General features: G+C 40.0%; 1 protein-coding gene across 5 annotated transcripts in view; it reads right to left on the minus strand.

The window, feature by feature from the left end:
- The window catches only part of tshz2 (teashirt zinc finger homeobox 2), a 400,444-nt gene extending 382,281 nt beyond the window's left edge, over positions 1 to 18,163 (minus strand). For 3 of the 5 annotated variants that reach the window (XM_033041570.1, XM_033041573.1, XM_033041572.1), the window contains exons 1-2: positions 17,485 to 18,163; positions 15,313 to 15,962 (exon numbers count right to left, since the gene is read on the minus strand). In XM_033041570.1, coding sequence (XP_032897461.1) covers positions 15,313 to 15,352 — 40 coding nt within the window. In that variant the 5' untranslated portion in view covers positions 15,353 to 15,962; positions 17,485 to 18,163. The remainder of the gene's footprint in view (positions 1 to 15,312; positions 15,963 to 17,484) is intronic. The other 2 variants (XM_033041571.1, XM_033041574.1) reach the window with 2 other exon arrangements.
- Positions 18,164 to 19,241: the final 1,078 nt, after the last annotated feature.

Below are 19,241 nucleotides of genomic sequence, written 5' to 3' on the forward strand. Positions count from 1 at the left end.
TTAAAACCTCCTTCTTTCATCTCCGCAACATCGTCAAACTCAGACCCTCTCTCACACCTCCCGCTGCTGAAAGCCTCATCCATGCCTTCATCTCCTCCCAACTGGACTACTGCAACTCACTTCTCCTTGGCATCAGCTCCACCTACATCAACCGACTCCAACTGATCCAGAACGCAGTCGCCCAACTCATTACCCACACCAAATCCTGGCATCACATCACTCCAGTCCTCAAACAACTTCACTGGCTTCCCATCTCCCACCGGATCAACTACAAAATCCTGATCCTCACCTACAAAGCCCTCCACCATCTGCCCCCCCCCCCCCATATCTCACTGACCTCCTCTCCCCCTACCAACCCTCACGGTCCCTCAGATCCACATCAGCTGGTCTCCTCTCCATCCACAAGTCCAACCTCCGCAGTTTTGGGGACAGAGCCTTCTCCAGGGCAGCTCCCAGGCTCTGGAACTCCCTCCCCCAACTGATCCGCAATTCTGTGTCCCTCACCATCTTCCAGTCCCGCCTCAAGACCCATCTCTTCACCTCTGCCTATCCTTAGCCCCACGTCCCCCTCCCTTTTCATCTGTGCATTAATTGCCTCATATTGTGTTTTGTATTGAATTCTGTCTTTACTTTGTGTACTAGTCATGTCTCTACTATTTATTTCATTCCCCTTACACGTTTTTCCTCTACCTGCTAAATTTTTGTAAGGTGTCCTTGAGACTCTTGAAAGGCGCCCATAAATAAAATGTATTATTATTATTATTATTATTATCCTGAGCTCATTCTGCTACCACCATTATCTATTGCAACATGATGGTTCCCATTGATTGTCGCAGAAGCTTGCATCCTTTTCAGGATGGACGATGACAGTGATGTCAACATTTGAAACATGGAAGATGGACACAAAAGAAGACACCTGGTATGTTCCTCTTGCAACCAAATAATGAATGAATTAGAGGTTTATGTGGTGATATAACCAAAAAGGAAGGAGTTGGGGTTTGGGATGAAACTACATTGTTTAGAAGCTTATCTCCAAGTCAATAAAGTTTTAAGACGCTGAGCAGCCCAAGGCAATAAGGATGGAAGCAAAGGATAATTACGTCACTTTTCTCAATAACAACTGATCACCAGAGAGGCAGTTTAATAATGCAGAGAAAGTCACGGACTCAAAGAAGAAATGGAAAAATAGACTGGGGTTGTTGTAGAGCTGAGGGATCTAGGAGTGCAGTTACATAGTCCCCTGAAGGTGATGTAAATGTAGATGGAGTGGTCAAGAAGGTGTTGAGTCAGTCAGTGTATTGGGTATAGGAGTTGGGATGTTATGTTACAATTACACGACATGTTGGTGAGGCTGCATTTGGAGTAATGTGTTTAGTTTTGGTCACTCTCCTATAGGAAAAAAGTTGCTAAGCTGGAAAGAGTGCAGAGAAGATTTACGAGGACGTTGCCAAGACTCATGGGCCTGCACCATAGGGAGAGGTTGAGCAGGCTGGGACATTATTCCTTGGAACACAGGAGGCTGAAGGGTGATCTTGCTGAGGGTATATAAGATCATGAGTGGAATAGCTAGGGTGAATGCACCTAATATTTTACCCAGAATAGGGAAATCTAGGACCAGAGGACAAACATTTAAGGTGTGAGTTGAAAGATTTAATGGGAACTTGAGGGACAACGTTTTCACACAGGTATATGGGTGGGTATATGGGATGAGCTGCTGGAGGAGGTAGTTGAGGCAGGTACCACAAAACCATGTAAAAGCATATGGACTGGTGCATGGATAGGAAAGGTTTCAACAGATAAGGCCCAAACGCAGATAGGTAGGACTGGCATCGATGGGACACCTTGGTTGGAATGGACTAATTGGGCCAAAGGGCTCAACAAAGGGTGGATTTGGAATTTGTTTCTTTGGGGACTACAGAGATAATGTTGCAAGAATGGGAAGTGAATCCAAGTCCGCCAATGCTCTTTAGAGTGCTAGGCTACTTTACCTCTTTCCATTAGGTGCAAAATTATACAATTCCCAAGGACAACCCATTACACAAATTCAACTACAGCTACTGAAGGGCACTGGAGCGATGTTCTGAGCACACTTTAAATAGTTAAGATAAATGAATTAGGGAGAAGTGGATTCTTGTACAGAATATGTTGAGGTTATTGGAGAGCATTAGATGACTAAAGCTTCCCATTAAAAGTAACAGTCAATATTAGTGATGTTGATTGAGATGCTATACAAAATAAAATCCATACGTACTGAAATTAAACCCCTATTTGTGTTGATAGAGTAACCCAGCAGGGCAGGCAACATCTCTGGAGAGAAGGAATGGGTGACGGTTCGGGTCGAGACCCTTCTTCAGACGTTTTGTGTCTATCTCCCGTTTAAACTAGCATCTGCAGTTCCTTCCTACACTATTTGTATGTGTCAGTGTGCAGTTCTTTGCCTTTGAAATTCTTTCCCCAGTCAATATACCAACGAATGAGAGGTGATTTTCAGGCAATAGATGTTAGTGGAGAAGAGGCTACAGTCAGAATCTCCTGTAGATGGATGAAAGCTGAAAATTAATGCAACAATGATGCAGACAAATGGAAATAATAAATGTTACTCAGAAAAGTTGCTATAGTGCTATAAGGTCAACAGTTAATTGGTATATTTGGGAAGAGTCTTGGAATCACCGCATACTTGTAATTTAACACATCCGTTAGATTACTGTGAATCAGCAACTGAACACTGAAAGTAGAACATTGAACATTAATACTTCTGTAAAGACAGAAGATGTCAAGATTAAACTGTGTAATTCACTGGTCAAATTGTGCCAAATCTTGTACTCAGTTTAGGTCACAGGCTTAATGAAAATATTCAAGACATGGAAAAACTATGAGAGTAAGAAGGAAATAATGGAAAGCTTATAATTATGTTGCTGTGGAAGATGATAAAAAATAAGACATTTTTTGTACAGAAATATACAGAAATGTTGTATGTGCCAAAGATCTGAAACCCTATCCAAAATTGGAGTGTTAGAGTAATACAGTGTGGAAACAGGCCCTTCGGCCCAACTTTCCCACACTAGCCAAGAGGCAAATTGGCAATCCATTAATAGAACACAACAAGCTAATCACAATAAATAAACAGACGCTGTGGATGCGGAGAGGATCCTTATATTCAAAGGACAGTTTAAATGGTCCTTAGGGTCGGATGATGGGAATAAAGATTTTGGAAGACCAGCTGGGTTTTCTTTGCATATATGAACTAGGATAGTCCAAACAACAACCCTCATCTGTATATATCTTGTCATTTTATGAAAAAACAAATGGAAAAAATAGGACACATGCGAAACACATTGCCTACTACTATTTGTAAATGAAAATATCGATGCAGGGAAATTGAAATTAATCTACCTCTGGTCACTAATGTCAGGTTAGGATGCTTGCAACAAAATCCGAAACTTGGCCAAAAACATAATGGAAACAGCTTTACAGTAGTTTACACCCAGAATTATGCATTAAACTGGGACGTACATGCAGTTGTACACAGCTTACAATAATTTTCCACATCTCAATCAAAGGGCATCTTTCTTCAAAGAGACATTCACAGTTCTTAAAGGCACAGTCCATATTGCAGACTGGCAATAATGACACACAATCAAACTGCCACGGAGAGATAAGCTGCAGGAGAGAGAGGGATCCCTAAATTTGGTGAGAGAATTTGATCTTGATTCATTCATTCATCTTCTCATTGGTGTGGTAAATGTCAGGAAGGTGCCCCCCCCCCACCCCCCAACTCCCCTCCCATGTCCCACTTCCTCTGCCCGCCCATTCCAGAGGAGGCAGGAGAGTTGCTAGGGTTCACATAAGAAGAGCCAAGCAGGATGTACCTACTGTTGTCTTCTCCGGTTTTTGGCATCTCACTGGTGGAGCATAAAACAGACAAACCACTACCTTACAAAATACATTAAGGTGATCTGTAGACTTTCAGAATCAGGTGGAGGAAGCTTTTTCAGCTTTGGTAAACTTACATCTGTAAACACATTGTTGATCAAACAAGTCCAGGTAGGATGTGGCATCTCTGAAAACTGTCTGGCAGTGGTTTCTTCACTGATGGACATGTCCTTATCTCTTCCCCTGAGGTATCTGAATCCAGCTATGGCTATAATGAGGCCTCAACTGATAGCATGTTCAGAATGACATTGCTACTTATGCAGCCATGGAAATAATATCTCAACACTCAAATGTTGGATAAACCATTCTTTTTTTCTGTTGTATTGCACTCTGTGGAATTGGTAGGTGTCTGAGCAGCCTGAATCAGTTCTGAAGCTGCAGCCCAATCTTCACTGTTATCAGAATGTCCCTTTAAATAGTGAGAATGGCAACAGACACATCTATTTCACTCTTAGTTGATTTGAGTATTCCAGAGGACGTGGCACCACAGTTTGCCCTGAGCCTAGAGAAGGATCTAATCTAATCTAGCACAAACCTGCAGGCTAAATACACTTTTACCTAAAGGAAGCTAGGTAGCTTTACCAACTTGTGTAGTTTCTTTAACATACATAATTGCACCAAATCCAGCATCAACTTAGCCAGTCATATGACTTAACAGCATTCACAGAACAATGTCCACAGTACGACAACAGTTATTAATGTGCTTCACTTGGACCAAAACATTTGGAAACATTCTGAGATGTGAAAGAAAATACCAAAACACATATTTTGCTTTCTTTGCTGGTCTAATCATTATTCAATGCTGAGCTAACTAAATATTAATTGGGCAAAATGGTGGAGATGCAACTATTGGTGCAAGCAGATCTGGACACCATTTATTCATGTTAGAAGTGCACTTGTACAGGCATTAGATCAGAAGATGATCAAACATGTTTGTGATCATTCTCCATATAACACAAAGATATGAATAATACATAATAGACAATAGACAATATGTGCAGGAGTCCAACACCGCCCTTGAGCCAACACCACCATTCACTGTGATCATGGCTGAACATCCACAATCAGTACCCCGTTCCTGCCTTCTCCCCATATCCCTTGACTCCGCTATCTTTAAGAGCTCTGATAGCTCTCTCTTGAAAGCATCCAGAGAACCGGCCTCCATAGCACTCTGAGGCAGATAATTTACAGAAACATAGAAACATATATATTTGGGCCATGTTTTGTGGGCTACATGGTAAGTATATTGTTCTGAACAAAGTACAAACATTTGTAAGAACATTTCATATTCAACATAGCCTCAACCCCTCAAACCGGTTTCAAATCTAAATGCATGTTCAAGTGCATTTTGTAATGTATGAGAGGGCCAGAGGGGTGAACAGGAAGGACCAATTCATGTAACAGAGCGATGTAAACACATGAGGCATCAATTTAAAATAATTAGTGGATGATTAAAGGGGAGTTGAGGAAAGATGTTGTTCACCCAAAGCATGAAACTGGTCTGGAACTCGATGCCTGGAAAGGTGATGGAAACAAAAAGCATAACACATTTAAAAAGAAGCTGATTGAGCACTTGAAGTGCCCTTGACTCTGAAAACTACGGACTGGGATCTGAGCTACAAGAGTGGACCAAGTAGCTATTTTCTTACCCAGCATGAATGCAATGAGGTAAATAGTCTCTGGTGCTATTGGTTTCAATATATATTTCTGTGAAATAACTCACAAATGGGTAGTTTGTAAACTGGACCTTCAAAATTGCTTATTCAAGTCAACTATAGTTTGGGAACACATTTATGATCACAAATAAAATGAACTCCCAACACCCTAGATTTAAATTTGCAGCTATAGTTCACATCAATGTGGACAAACATCTGATGAACTATATATGAAGAGACGGTGTAGGTTCAAGCAATATTTCTTAGCTGGTAAAAACAAACTTAGAGGTGATGTAGTTATATGGTTGGCAATTCTCCCCAGATCCAAACGCAACATCAAGTTACCAGGAGAAGGTTGGTGTTGGTAGCCACTGTACAGGGATTGGGATAGGAAATAAAGACAAATGACTCAATATTCCCAATACTTATGCTATGTTAGTGAATTTCAGGTCACATAGCCTGACAAGGTGGAGGCAGAGGAATGATGCAAATAAATTTTGGAAGGTGGAGTTGGGCATTATCGAAGTAGATATGAAACTAAATGATTTTCACTTATAGATAGTACACTAATGAGAAATAGAAATGAGCCTAAGATAAGTAAATGAACCCGAAACTTCGCCCAATAACTCAAAACGTATAAGAAAACAACTACGGGTGTCTAAGGCAAATCAATGGTGAATAAGTGAAGATTACAGCGGGTCAGGTAGCATCTCCAGAGAAAATGGAGAGGCGATGTTTCGGGTTGGGACCCTACTTCAGAATAAGTGCATAGATGAAGATGGACAAAGAGAAGCTACATAACTGTTCAGCCTGTTCTCTGAACTGTTTTTTGAAAGAATGAAGGATTGCCCCACAGGATCCTGTGACTTATTTTAATGCACAGCTTTCATATAAATATGGCACTGAAAGTGAGAAACAGATGCTTTTGATTAAAATATAAGTCCTACCAAGGCAGCGCAATGTGGTCATTACCTATATACTTTTAATCAGCAAGCAGCATCTGTTTCTGATAGTAAATCATATAAAAGACATATCTCCACTAATGTTATTTATAGGAAGGCTGAAGCATATATAAAATGCTATAATTTTTTTTCTGTGCTATTGAGGTGCCCTTCAACAAAGTACTTCACCAAATATCCCTAATTTTTTCCCCACTTTCTTCCACTTCTCTCAGTCAACCAAGAAGATGGAGAAATTCAAATACAATTTGACCCATAACTATCATCTCCTCCATTCTACCATTATCCTGCAGAAGTAGCAATCTCATAGCAGTGCACTGAGGGTAATCTTGGGATTTGGACATGACTTTCGAGCTTGTAGCCAAGGTCATTCATCATGGAACAAGTAAATTCTATTTAAAAACTACTATATTTTGAACACTCACCCAATTGCAATAGCTCAACATTGCTCTAATACTCTGCCATTGGAGATAGATTTTCTACAGATATTGTGTGGGAAAAATACTAATTACAATGCCAACCCCATGCACCCGCTGAGTTTCCCCAGCAATTTTGTGTACCTCCCATAAATGTCCTGTTGCTTCAAAGTTCCACTTCATACAGCCAGGCAGCACAAAAGGCCAATGATATTGTGAAGTGAATTTGTCTATGGAACCATAACTCTAGCAGCTTGTTTTCTGGGCATGAAATGTTCAGATCACAAGAGCATAAATTTTGAATTAGTACCAGAAGCACAGGGACGAGGTTAGAAAACTTCTGTCAGCACCGAATCTTCACGGCATTTGTTTCTATTCATTCCTGGGAAATGGAAATTGCTGATAATGCAAGTGATTTTGCTCATTGCTCATTCCTTGAGAAGTGGCAGGGAGACAGTTTCTGGAACATCTGCGGTTCTTGAAGTGTACACACACTCACACAGCTGTTAGACAGGAAGCTCTAGAAATATATGACCTAGCAGCTACACAGCATCCTATTTCCTGGATAAATAGAATAGTGCACGATTTGAACAGAATTTACGGGTGGTTATAATCTGCCCATGGCCATCTAGGTAGAAACGTTGGGCTAGACAGGTGCTGTTAAAAAGACCATTGCATGTTTTTGAAACATAACCTTTAAATGGTGCATTCTCACAAGGTTAATTCCCGGGATGGTGGGACTGTCATATGCTGTGAGAATGGAGCGGCTGGGCTTGTACACTCTGGAATTTAGAAGGATGAGAGGGCATCTTATTGAAATATATAAGATTATTAAGGGTTTGGACACGCTAGAGACAGGAAACATGTTCCCGATGTTGGGGGAGCCCAGAACCTAGGGCAACAGTTTAAGAATAAGGGGTAAGCTATTCAGAACAGAGATGAGGAAACACTTTTTCACCCAAAGTGTTGTGAGTCTGTGGAATTCTCTGGCTCAGAGGGCGGTGGAGGTCGGTTCTCTGGATGCTTTCAAGAGAGAGCTAGATAGGGCTCTTAAAGATAGCGGAGTCAGGGGATATGGGGAGAAGGCAGGAACGGGGTACTGATTGTGGATGATCAGCCATGATCACATTGAATGGTGGTGCTGGCTGGAAGGGCCGAATGGCCTACTTCTGTACCCATTGTCTATTATTGTCATACTGGACCTTGGTGCACTAGTGTGGAGCTAAATGATTGTTCATGGTGATGGAATGATGCACCAAGTTGTTTTGATTCAGATATTATTGAGCTTCATCAATTTTGTGGTACTCCATCATAATCCAGATAGTGCTTTGTAGTCTTTTGGAAATCAGAAGCCTCTGCCTGCTCTCACAGTGTCACTATTGAAAGAGTTGCTCCAGCTAACTTTCTGGTTATTTGATCTGTGGAGGATCTGATGATGGAAAAATCAATTGATTATCAAGGGATATTCTTTTGAAGGTTGTCAATTCCTGTTTAATGTGATGAGATTATACCTTGCCATGTCTCAATGCAAATCTGAAAGTGATTGAGATCTCTCAATGTCCAGGGACCGAATGCCATGTTATCTGAGGAGTGAGACATAATGCATACACCAAATCATCCCAAGAAGTAATTGAGAATGGGTGGACAATGCATTGCCCTGAATAGCTCCTGCAATGATGTTTCACAAAGAAACCATTAATTTCTAACAACCTCAGCTGCCTTTCTTTGTGCTAGGTGCAATACCCACCAATAAAGGTTGTTTCATTCTGATTCCTATGACTGATTTTATGAAACCCCCTTGCTGCCATACAGTATATGCTGTCAAACGCTGCCTTGATCTCACGGCAATTACGCGCATCTAATTTTTTTATGTTATCCCACTTTTGCATCCTACACACTAGGGACAATTTACAGAAGATAATTAACTGACAAATCTGCATATCTTTAGAATGTGGGAGGAAACTGGAGCACCCTAACAAAACCCACGCGGTCACAGGGAGAACGAACAAACTCCGCACAGACAGCATCAATAGTCAGGATTGAATCTTGATCTCAAGTGCTGTGAGGCAGCAGCTCTACCACTGCACCACTGTGCCAACCTGATATCTAGAATTTGGTTGCTTTGACCATTGTTGGACAGAACATTAGATTGGTATAATGCACTCTGGAACAGAGATTCCTGACAGAAGTTAAACTGGGCATTGATGAGCAAGTTACTGTAACTGTAAGTTGACAGTACTGTCAATGTACAAATAACGGAACTCTGGAAGCGCTCAGTGGGTCAAACTGCAACTGTGGAGGTAAAAGGTGGAAATCAAAGTTTCTGGTCGAGACCCTTCATTATCAACGTATAACTTGTGTCTGCAGGATGTTGCTTAACCTGCTAAGTTGTTTCAGTGTTGTTTTTTCATTCCAGGTTCGAGCATCTACAGTCTCTTTTGTCTTCACAGGACAGTCAATGAAATGTTCTGTTACTTTAATTTACTTATGACTGATGATAGTAGATTGAGAAGGTGGCAATAATTTACTTTTTTTGTACATGGGACACCTGGACAATTTTACAATTAATCAGGTTGGTGCCAGAGTTTTTATTTAATTGCAAACAGGTTGATGAATGTTAGCTGTTCTAAGCACCAACGGTAAGGAATGTAATATTGTCAGGGCTCATTATCTTTGTCATATCCAATGCATGCAGCCATTTCTTGACTTTAAATGGAATGAATCATAATGGCTAAATCCTGGCTTCCTGAAGGAACTTCGGGAGGTACCGCGATGGTTCATTTGTTTGGGTGAAGATGATACCAGGTTCTTCTGCATAGTCTTCTACATTTGCAGAGTGGGCTCTACTAACAATGAGGATAGGCATGTTCATGGATGCTTCTTCAGCATTTCTCTGTTTAACTACTGGGTTTGAAAGGACTGCAGTGTTTGTTGCGATCAGTCATTTCTGAAATTGCCTGTAGCAAGCCATTTTTGCTACCTTGTTTAGATGCTGTCCTGTGTTTTCCCTTCTCTATGTTTTGATGTGCCTGGAGCTATTCTGAGCATGAATTTCTATGTCCTTCGTGAACCATGATTGATTCCCTGACTTGATCGTAATGGCAAAGTTGGAAATGTACACGTCTTTACAGATTGTGGAGGCTGGCCATTCCTCTGCTGCTGAATGTCCACGGGATCCCATATTCACATTTCCGAGAGCTTCTAGAACCACTGTGAATTTATCCCTCTGTACTCAGTGGTACATTTGTGAGCTGGGCTCCACTAACATTGAGGATAGGTATGTTCACAAATCAACCTCCAACATTATAGCTGTTCAATCGTGATTCAAGATGGACATAGAGATTCATGCACAGTGTAACTCCAGGCTCATCAAAACCCACCGTAATGCAGCTTGTCCTTTATTTGAAGAAGAAAACTCATCTCCAAAATTGCCTATGCCATGGACTGTCAATGATATAGTCAGCGGCAGATTGATAAAGTTCATATGCATCTCCCTCACGCTAGCAAGCAGCTTTGCACTTCACGACTTAGTTGGCTCAGTCAGGTGTGATGCTGCCAACTTGGTGACAGACTATGAAGTCCCAACACCAAAATACATTCTATGGCCTTACTTCTCTCCATGCTTCCTCCATGGAGGAACATTCGGGAGGGAGGAAAGTCGCTGGTAATCCATCTTCAATTTCTTTGCCCGACTTTGACATGATGTGTTGAGACTTCCTAGGGTTGAGAATTAATGTTGCTTCATTGGGTCTAGAAGTAATAGACCACCATATCAGCTCCCAACGCCTCCCCACTGTTCCCACTCCAGCAAAGCCCCTCCATCCATTAGCTACATAGATAAGTCGTTACTACATATGATAGATCTGCCTTGCCAATGTGATTGAGTGTATAATATATAATGAAGAAATAATGTGGGATGTTGGCTAATTAAGTACAAACTTGTAAGCAATATTCTGTCAAGCTATCATTTGATTTGTCTGTGGGACAGCTCTCCTAATTTTTGAATTCTGTTGAAGCTAAGCAAGAAGGGTTGACTAATTTTGTCATGCCGTGTTATGTGGCATTATCAGTCCAGTTCTATCACTACTTTTTGGTAGCATTTGCAAACAAAAGGGTAGTTTGCTGAGATGCCAGACAACAATGAAAAGACAAGCACAATTCTGCGAATCTGGAATCACAAATTGACCAGTCGTGTAAAGGCAGAATTACTTATGAAAAGATATTAGAGTTCCCCGTGGAGAACGGAGGACAATTTGACAATATCATGGTCACTGTTACAGATTTTAAAAATTTAAATAAGGAATTTAATTAATCAATGTTATTGTGAGATGGGATTATAATTTATCCAAATATTGAGCTACCATTAAAAAACCCAGTAAACTGCCTTAGAATTAACCATGATTTCAAAAGCAAACTCACTAGATTCACAAAAACACATTGAAAACAGATGTTAAAATCAAGAGACCTTTCTTCTGTTTTACCATTCTCCTTTGTTATATTTCACTGGTACAATTAGTGGGAATGTTCAAAGCAAGAATTTAAGTCTGTTCTCCCCTTCCGGACACAGGTGTTCATTAATCTATAATTACTTCATGTGGAGCTAACGAACAACTGTAATTATTACAGTTAATTCCTGTTTAGTGAATAAACCACTTGTCATCACAAATTGTTGCAGCATGGTCCGCCATGAAAATGTTGGCTGGAAAGTATCAAGATTTAGAAAGCTTTGATTTAGTAGCCCAAGTCCTTACAATTTTACAATGCACACTTCCTCCCCTGAAAAGTAGTAGTAAATGATTCAAATACAATGCAAGTCTATTGGGCTTTGAAATGTGAAAACTCACCTTACTTTGGACTGTGAAAGTTCTAACACTGGGAATTTAATCTGTATTTTCAGATGATGTCTGGCGTGAACATGCAGCATTTTATGTTTTATTGCATCTCATTGCCTATATTTGCATTTTTTTTCTTTTCACTAGTCATCTCTCCATCCAGAGTACATGATTGTCTATGGAGCAATGAAATCACTCTTACGTGACTCCCTCTCACGGTGCTACAATTGCAGAAGTAAAACCTCACTCCAAACTGTCAGTTTTACGCGCTTGAAAGTAAGAAATTCTTATTACAGAACTGCCGCTGCAAAACTCTTAACTTAAAAAAAAAAATTCACCTGGTGAGACCACAAAAGTTAATCGAAGTCAGAAATTAATCTTCGCAGAGCCAGTCTGAATCACACAGAACTACTTATTATCGGGAAGAACGTGCACACAGTGATATATAGTGTCTGGCAGTTACACTTGTATTTTAAGACACTGTAAAGTCTATGTGTTGATACACTTAAATTGGTACAATCACCTAGAATATAGATCATGACAAAAGAAATACTTAAAACAAGGTGATTAACCTTTCCAGTAATCTACCAACTGTAGTTTCCAAACTAACTTAAAACAATCCACTAATACCTTGGAACAATATGACCTACAGAGAGTGCATTCTAAGACAAAGCTATTCTTGTTCACATGTTATTCTCAGTAGTTAGTACATATCAATATCTTTCTAACATGAGTGATTTATTTTTAATTGAGAAACCATCAAGGCCCAGGCCTGTTAAATGTTGTTGCCACTAGTGTGTTAAAGAAGAAGGAAACAATAAGGCAAATTAAGATGTCACAAAGTGTGTTGCCAAGTCTGGGCTTGAGAACAGTGTAGGAAATTAATGGAAAGAGTTGTATGGCCAATCAGCACAATGTGATTTTGAGAAAATTGGAAAGTATGAATCCAGATATTTAAATTTCTACACAGAACTGGTGTAGAAAAAAAGAGTACGTTCGATAGTGTTTTTGGACTTTAAAAGAACACAGAACTTTAAAACAGTAATCATCAAAGAAGTGTTAAAAGAAATGAAAAGATGCAACTGAAATTATGACCTTTTTAAATAGTCAAGCTAAACCCTGTTCCCTATAGTTCCATCTTCTCTAATGTAACACAAAAACATTTAAACGTCTAGATCATAAAATTTATGATGATTTTTTTGTTCGATTATTCCAGATAATCCTTCTATTTATTGGCAATTTAGAAATCCAAATTTTCACTCCATCAATATTTTCTTCCATACTCTATAGGTTACACCTCACTAAATATTTTCCAACATTTATCATCCACATAAATACTATTTCAAAATAAACGATGTAAATATCCTCCGGAGTAAATGTACAGTTAATCGAGAGCCCCATTTAAAAAAGAATCAAAATATTGAAATGAAAAAAAATGGAGACTGGCTTCTAGAAGCAAATATTTAATTATATTTTTGTTCTTCTTGAACCTATGAGCAAATTTATATCATGAAGGATTTTAGTTTCACTTGACTTTTCCAGTGTTACATTATGATCGCAGTTAACTTGCAGACAGACAATCTAAGACAGGCATACTTGACACCATATAAACTGGTGGATCCCACCAAGTGGTATTCCTGCACTTTTAACCTCATCATACTTTCAAATTATAAAACATATTGTTATCAGTCATTTTTTGAATTCCCTGGTTGACAGTCATGTCGAGATTAAGTAATGACAGGAACATTGAAAACTGACATTTATTTAAATAACTTTATTTTAAAACATTGCAACTTCGGTCAAAGTTTTCCTTATGAATGCTATTTGAAAGCTTTCACTCTTACCCCCACCCCCTCTGTTTCCTACCATACATTGTTGAACTTATTATATCACATCTGTCAACCCACATCTCTTCGCCCCTTCCTGCATGGCCAGGTAATCAATTTGTCGTCACTCTTGGTAACCCCAGTAAAGTCATCAGTGAAATGAGTTACAGCTGTGAAACCATCAGGAAGAAGAACAGCCAAGAATATGCTGCTGATAGCACATCGAGGTCTCAAAGATGAAATATTAATGCACGATTTGTTTATCTGCAAGCGCACATCTTCCAGCACTGAGCTGTTAATTTTCTATCTGTGCAGACAACAGATCACTCAGTCATGAACTCTTCACAGCCATTACACAGAGACATTTTGATTAAGTATGCCTAATGTAGTGTATAGGAAAGAATGAAAACACTCAGCCTGCCAACTTTTGATTGACCATTAAGCCACTGATGAATGTGCCTGTCAAGGGAGAGACAATTACCTCAACAATGAAGAAAGTCTTCTGGAGGGTTATTTCTATAGCTGTGACACATTTACCAGATTACAGCCATGCAAGTTGAAAGCATGTAAACTAATAGCTAAGATTTCTTCATAATGTATTCATCCTACTCTCCTTAAAGGAAAGGAAATGAAGAAAAACACTCACATTAAGAGAGGGGAAAAAAAACTAAACAAAATTATTGTGCATGTCTGGGCAAGGAAATGACAGGGGCAGGCGTTACGTCAGTAGCACATGCGTTGCCATAGTGAGTGATTTATTGATATTTATCGAGAATGAATAGATCAAAGCTTGCCAGATGACAGGTGATCAGTCACCCGTCAAATCAAAGATGGCAATCGACTCTAAGACCAGTTAAGTGGGTGGATCCGGCGGATGAAAAATGGACTTTTATTTCAGTGCCCCAGACCAAATATCACAACTCTCAGGAGAGAGAGGAGGGAGAAGGGGAGAGGGAGGGGAGGGGAGCGAGAGGAAAAGCGGTAGTTTAAGCAGGCATTTTTATCTCACAGATTAGATTCCTCTTTGCTTCAACTCGGGGATCTTTCGCGTACTCGGCAGATCCGCTGAAAGTTAGAGCGACTCACGACCTTTGCAGCTTCCCACCCTCTTCCCCTCCCACAGTCTGCGAAGTGCATGCATGCTCCTAAAACAACACATCCAAGCTTCTTTTTATTTCGGGGTGGGTTACTTCGCCGGCCTTGCAATCCTTAAACCGAGTTAGTTTCAGCCGATTTGATTACACTCGCATTTCTGCAACCCGTCCATCTTTTTTTTTTTTAAACAAAAAAAAACACGGGGACGAAATCCTGCTTGACTGACAGGAGATAAACAACAACAACAACAACAACAACAAGAATATATATATATGTGTATAGAGAGAAATAAAGCGGGTCACCTCGCACTGGACCAGCGAAGGAGAACCGTCTCAGTCTAAACTACAGTCGGATCACTCCTCAACCCCATCAAAAAGAATTCGCATACAACAAAAAACTTCAAACAAAAAAAAGGGCTCAGCGGAGATACACTCACACACACACACTCATTCACACACACAGATGAAACAATCCCCAAACAGAAGCTGTGAAACAAAACACACATTTTGCTTAGGACATTTCCATTTATCTAAGACTGCTGAACAATAATTAGTGAATTGGACGGCAGAGGTAGGATATAGAAGTTGCTTGTTTACCTGCTGCCCGCTTGGGTACTTGCTGTTTCCTTCGCGGCATGCTGTGAGAGTTTCGAGTTGACTTTTCTTCAGGTGTGTGAGAGGTGCTGAGGGGAGGGGGGTTGAGGGGGCGGGGTGGGGGTGTTCGCTGTAAGCTCGTCCCCGATGGTTGTGGTATGTGTGAGTCTAACTGTGTGTGTCTGAGAGATACAGTAAGCTGTTTCTCTATACAGTATAGTGCATGTTAGATCTGAAATAAATTTTTTCCCGTGTTGTTGTGTGGATGTGCCTGTTCGCGGGGAGTTTGGTGGCTGGGTTTGCAGGAGGGACGCCCGCTTTGCCCCCGGGCTGGACGGTCGCAAGCCTGCCGGCGCTGCCTCTCCCCCTCTCAGTCGCGCCCCCTCTCTCGTCTCCCCGCGGCCGCTGCCGATCAGTGGCGGAGCGAGGGCTGCTGCTGCTGGCTGCTGTTGCTGCTGCTTCTCTCCGTCGCTCGGCGGCTGGCAGCTTTTTTTTCCCCCCGGAGGGACTGGGGCTCAATCTCAATCGCACAGACACGGGTAAGCGATAGAAGCAAGCATCGATGTCCTCCTCCTCCTCCTCCTCCTCCTGCTCCTCCTGCTGGCAAAGTCAAATGCAATCTATAGCAGCCTCATCCTTGCATTTGACAGCATCTGGAACAGTGAAAAATGAAAGCAGAAGAGAAAGCTATCAATAACAAGGCGCCGGGCATTTGTTAACGGCAATAAAACAATGTTATTACACAGTGACAAAATTATTAATTCCATGCGATCCAAGCATTAGCTGAACACATATTGGACAATTACACACACCATAAGCAAGCAAAAAAATCACCCAAAAGTATTCTCAGAATATAATATTCTCATATAAACTTTTGGAACTATCTTTATTCGAAGAAGCAATGAATTCTTACAAAGATGTTTTCTGCCAACTTTTGTTAAATGAAAGCTAATTCGGCCAATATCCCGTTTACGTTGCTCGGGAAATATTTATACTGTTAACAAGATGAAAATTCGCGTGTAACCTTCAGCTGCAGTTCCCTGCGTTACACATAACCCCACACGCAATCTGCTTTAATATGCTTCCTCATAATGTTGATAAACAAAACTACCGGACTTGTCCCACATCAATACTAGTTAAACGCGGATGCACACGCGAGTATAGAGGTACCGGCTATCTCAAGTCAGAGGTGGACATAAATCACAGCGATGTATATAAATCAGGTATGCAAACAGAAAATCGTCATGTAGCCCCGGGGAATATATTTTTTTCATGAATGCTACAAATGAATTGTTCCCAGTTAAGTTAAAAAAAATGATTAGTTTGTTTCGCTTTGCAACATATGGTAATGACATATGTTGATAGCTTGGGGACTGGAGACATAAATAACATATATGCCGATACGTATTAAATCATTTGAAACCAATTCGTGGCATTAGGTCGGTAGGCATTATGTATATATTTAAATATGTTCGGAAATGTCGATAAGAAAACGCAAAATATGAATTGCACTTGTTTTATAATCCATGTCAAATAAAACGCGAGTTATATTTCCACAGCTAGAATTAGTATGAAAGTATAAATCACCTTTGCCACGAAGCTGCTAATAGCAATGTGTAAAAGAGACAGACAGGGTGAAGCCAGTGGAACGCGGTTTAAAATCCAGTGTTACTAAATAATCCAGGTCAAACTACAACGCACTCGATAACATAATAATGCACAGGAATCCCAACAGCGAATTTGTACGTCCATGTAAGGTTAAGCTTTGATCAGAGTGGAATTTGAAACGTCTACATATTTTCGCGAGGTTAAGTTTAATTCTTGAATTCGAAAAGTTGAGCAAAACCAATTTTGCCCTTTAAAAACTAAATGAGCGTTTATGACAACGTTTGCAATTGGTTATTTGCAATTCTTAATCAGAAAAGTAAAAATCACTAGACGTTTAATTCACAATTTAAAGAAAAGATACATTTGTGACCACGTTATAAAAATCATACAAAATCAGATTTATAAAATGTGTGGCCACTGCGTGAACTAATCAAATACGTTATTTTTAAACGCTCCACGATGCGCCAACCTAATACATTTGCGTATTTATGTTGTATCAATGTGGCTTTGATGAGCAATGTTATTGATATGTTCTAAAATTGAGGGATGAGAGGAATGTGTCCGTACTTACGAATCCCCACGTCCCAGATTGGAAGCCACGACAATAATTCACTGGTTAGTATTGAAGAGTCAGTTGCTGAACTTCGACTGGTTTCCTTGATGGTTCTCATACAAAATGATTTCTATCCCTTGTTTATACCGAAATCCAAGCGACTTGTGAGCTTTGGATCCCTTAATAAGAACTTCAGGAGAAGCTGGTTTTGTCAGTGTTATCTGTCCCTGGGCGGCAATGGATCACAGAAATCTCTGATCACTGACATTTCCAACCCTCTTCGATTAGCTAAACTCACTGGCAGGCTGCACCGATCGGATCCTGAATGATTAGGAAACCATCAAAGGCATGTAATCTAATCAGGTAAACCAGCAAGCAAAACCACCGACCATGGGTTAACCTCTGTTATGTCAATTGAATGACCGCGAGCCTGATTCGTGTACAAGAGCAGCAGAAACTATGTAAGTCCCAGCCCAATGTATTCCGTCAATCGTGTATATACACTCTTAACCAATTTCAATGAATAAAACCTCTCACCCATACCACACTAGAAACTAAGACGCAGTATGATCTCCCCACCCTGCTTCCTGCACGATCTGCCACTCATAACGTTTATTATGGTGTCGTGTAATCAACAATTTGACAATGTAATTACACAATTCCGATCTCAGGCTTCAACCCGGCAGCAGTAAAAATGCTGCACTAACTGGAACCATGACAAGAGTCTTTAAACACACTGAACCCCCAAAATATCTACCTAAATGATTTTTATTTAAACCTCATGGTAATCTAGATTTGTCGATCAGAATGACATTATTCCAGTTGGAAGCGAAACCACAGCTTCCTAATTATGTTACTTCATTCTTTCAGCAGACCATAAACTCAGCAGTCCGTGCGGTTATTATTCCGGTTTCCACTCCGAACTTCTACCTGTAACAATTACAATTTATTACCCCCTTCTTCAATCTTCAAATGTTATCCTAAAACTGATAGTTAGTTGACAATCGTCAACATTTCCTGGACATCCAAATTTGCTGATGGTAATTAAGTAATTCGAAAAAGCCTGAACCCCAAATCTGTGAGAAAAAAAACATTTCATAATTCTGCCTTGAAGTCAAATCTGTCAATCATAATTATTTTCCAATTCCACCTTGAACCCAATCTGTCATTCATTCTTTCAACTTTAACTCTGTCAATTATGTTCACATACAGTAAACCCCATCTGTCAAGATCATTCAAAGTGCAGTCCTTGTAGTAATATGGTATTTCTCATGATTAAGTTATGCCATTAGGATACAGCATAATGGCTACATACAGGTAATGAAGAAATGATCTCAACATCAAATCACTCTCTGATGAAGTATGTTCATAGACAATACTTCTAATTTCCACTTTATGATCAGTCTATTAATGAAAATTTAATAATCCATCTCTATTTTCACTTTGACTAAATTAAAATCAGATGTGCCTGTCATTCTAACCCCATTATATAAAACGTATTTACAGACATTTTAAAGCTACCTTACTAGGTTTAACTTTAAATATGCTGCACTAAGGACAAGGACATTTTATTTTTTATTCTTACCCATAGTGCGTTCAACATATTTGTGTGTGGTAGCCGTTCAGAGCTTTACCATTTTCAGTTCCACAGTGAATCAACCACCTTTCTGCCGGATACAGTCTCGTGTTTTTCAACTCAATCCTAACCAGTCCTATTTATCAATTTTATAATCCAACAGTTTTAATGGTGCATAAAATGCAGTAATCCAAC

This window comes from Amblyraja radiata, chromosome 23, assembly GCF_010909765.2.
Source record: "Amblyraja radiata isolate CabotCenter1 chromosome 23, sAmbRad1.1.pri, whole genome shotgun sequence".
NCBI classification, from domain to species: Eukaryota; Metazoa; Chordata; class Chondrichthyes; order Rajiformes; family Rajidae; genus Amblyraja; species Amblyraja radiata.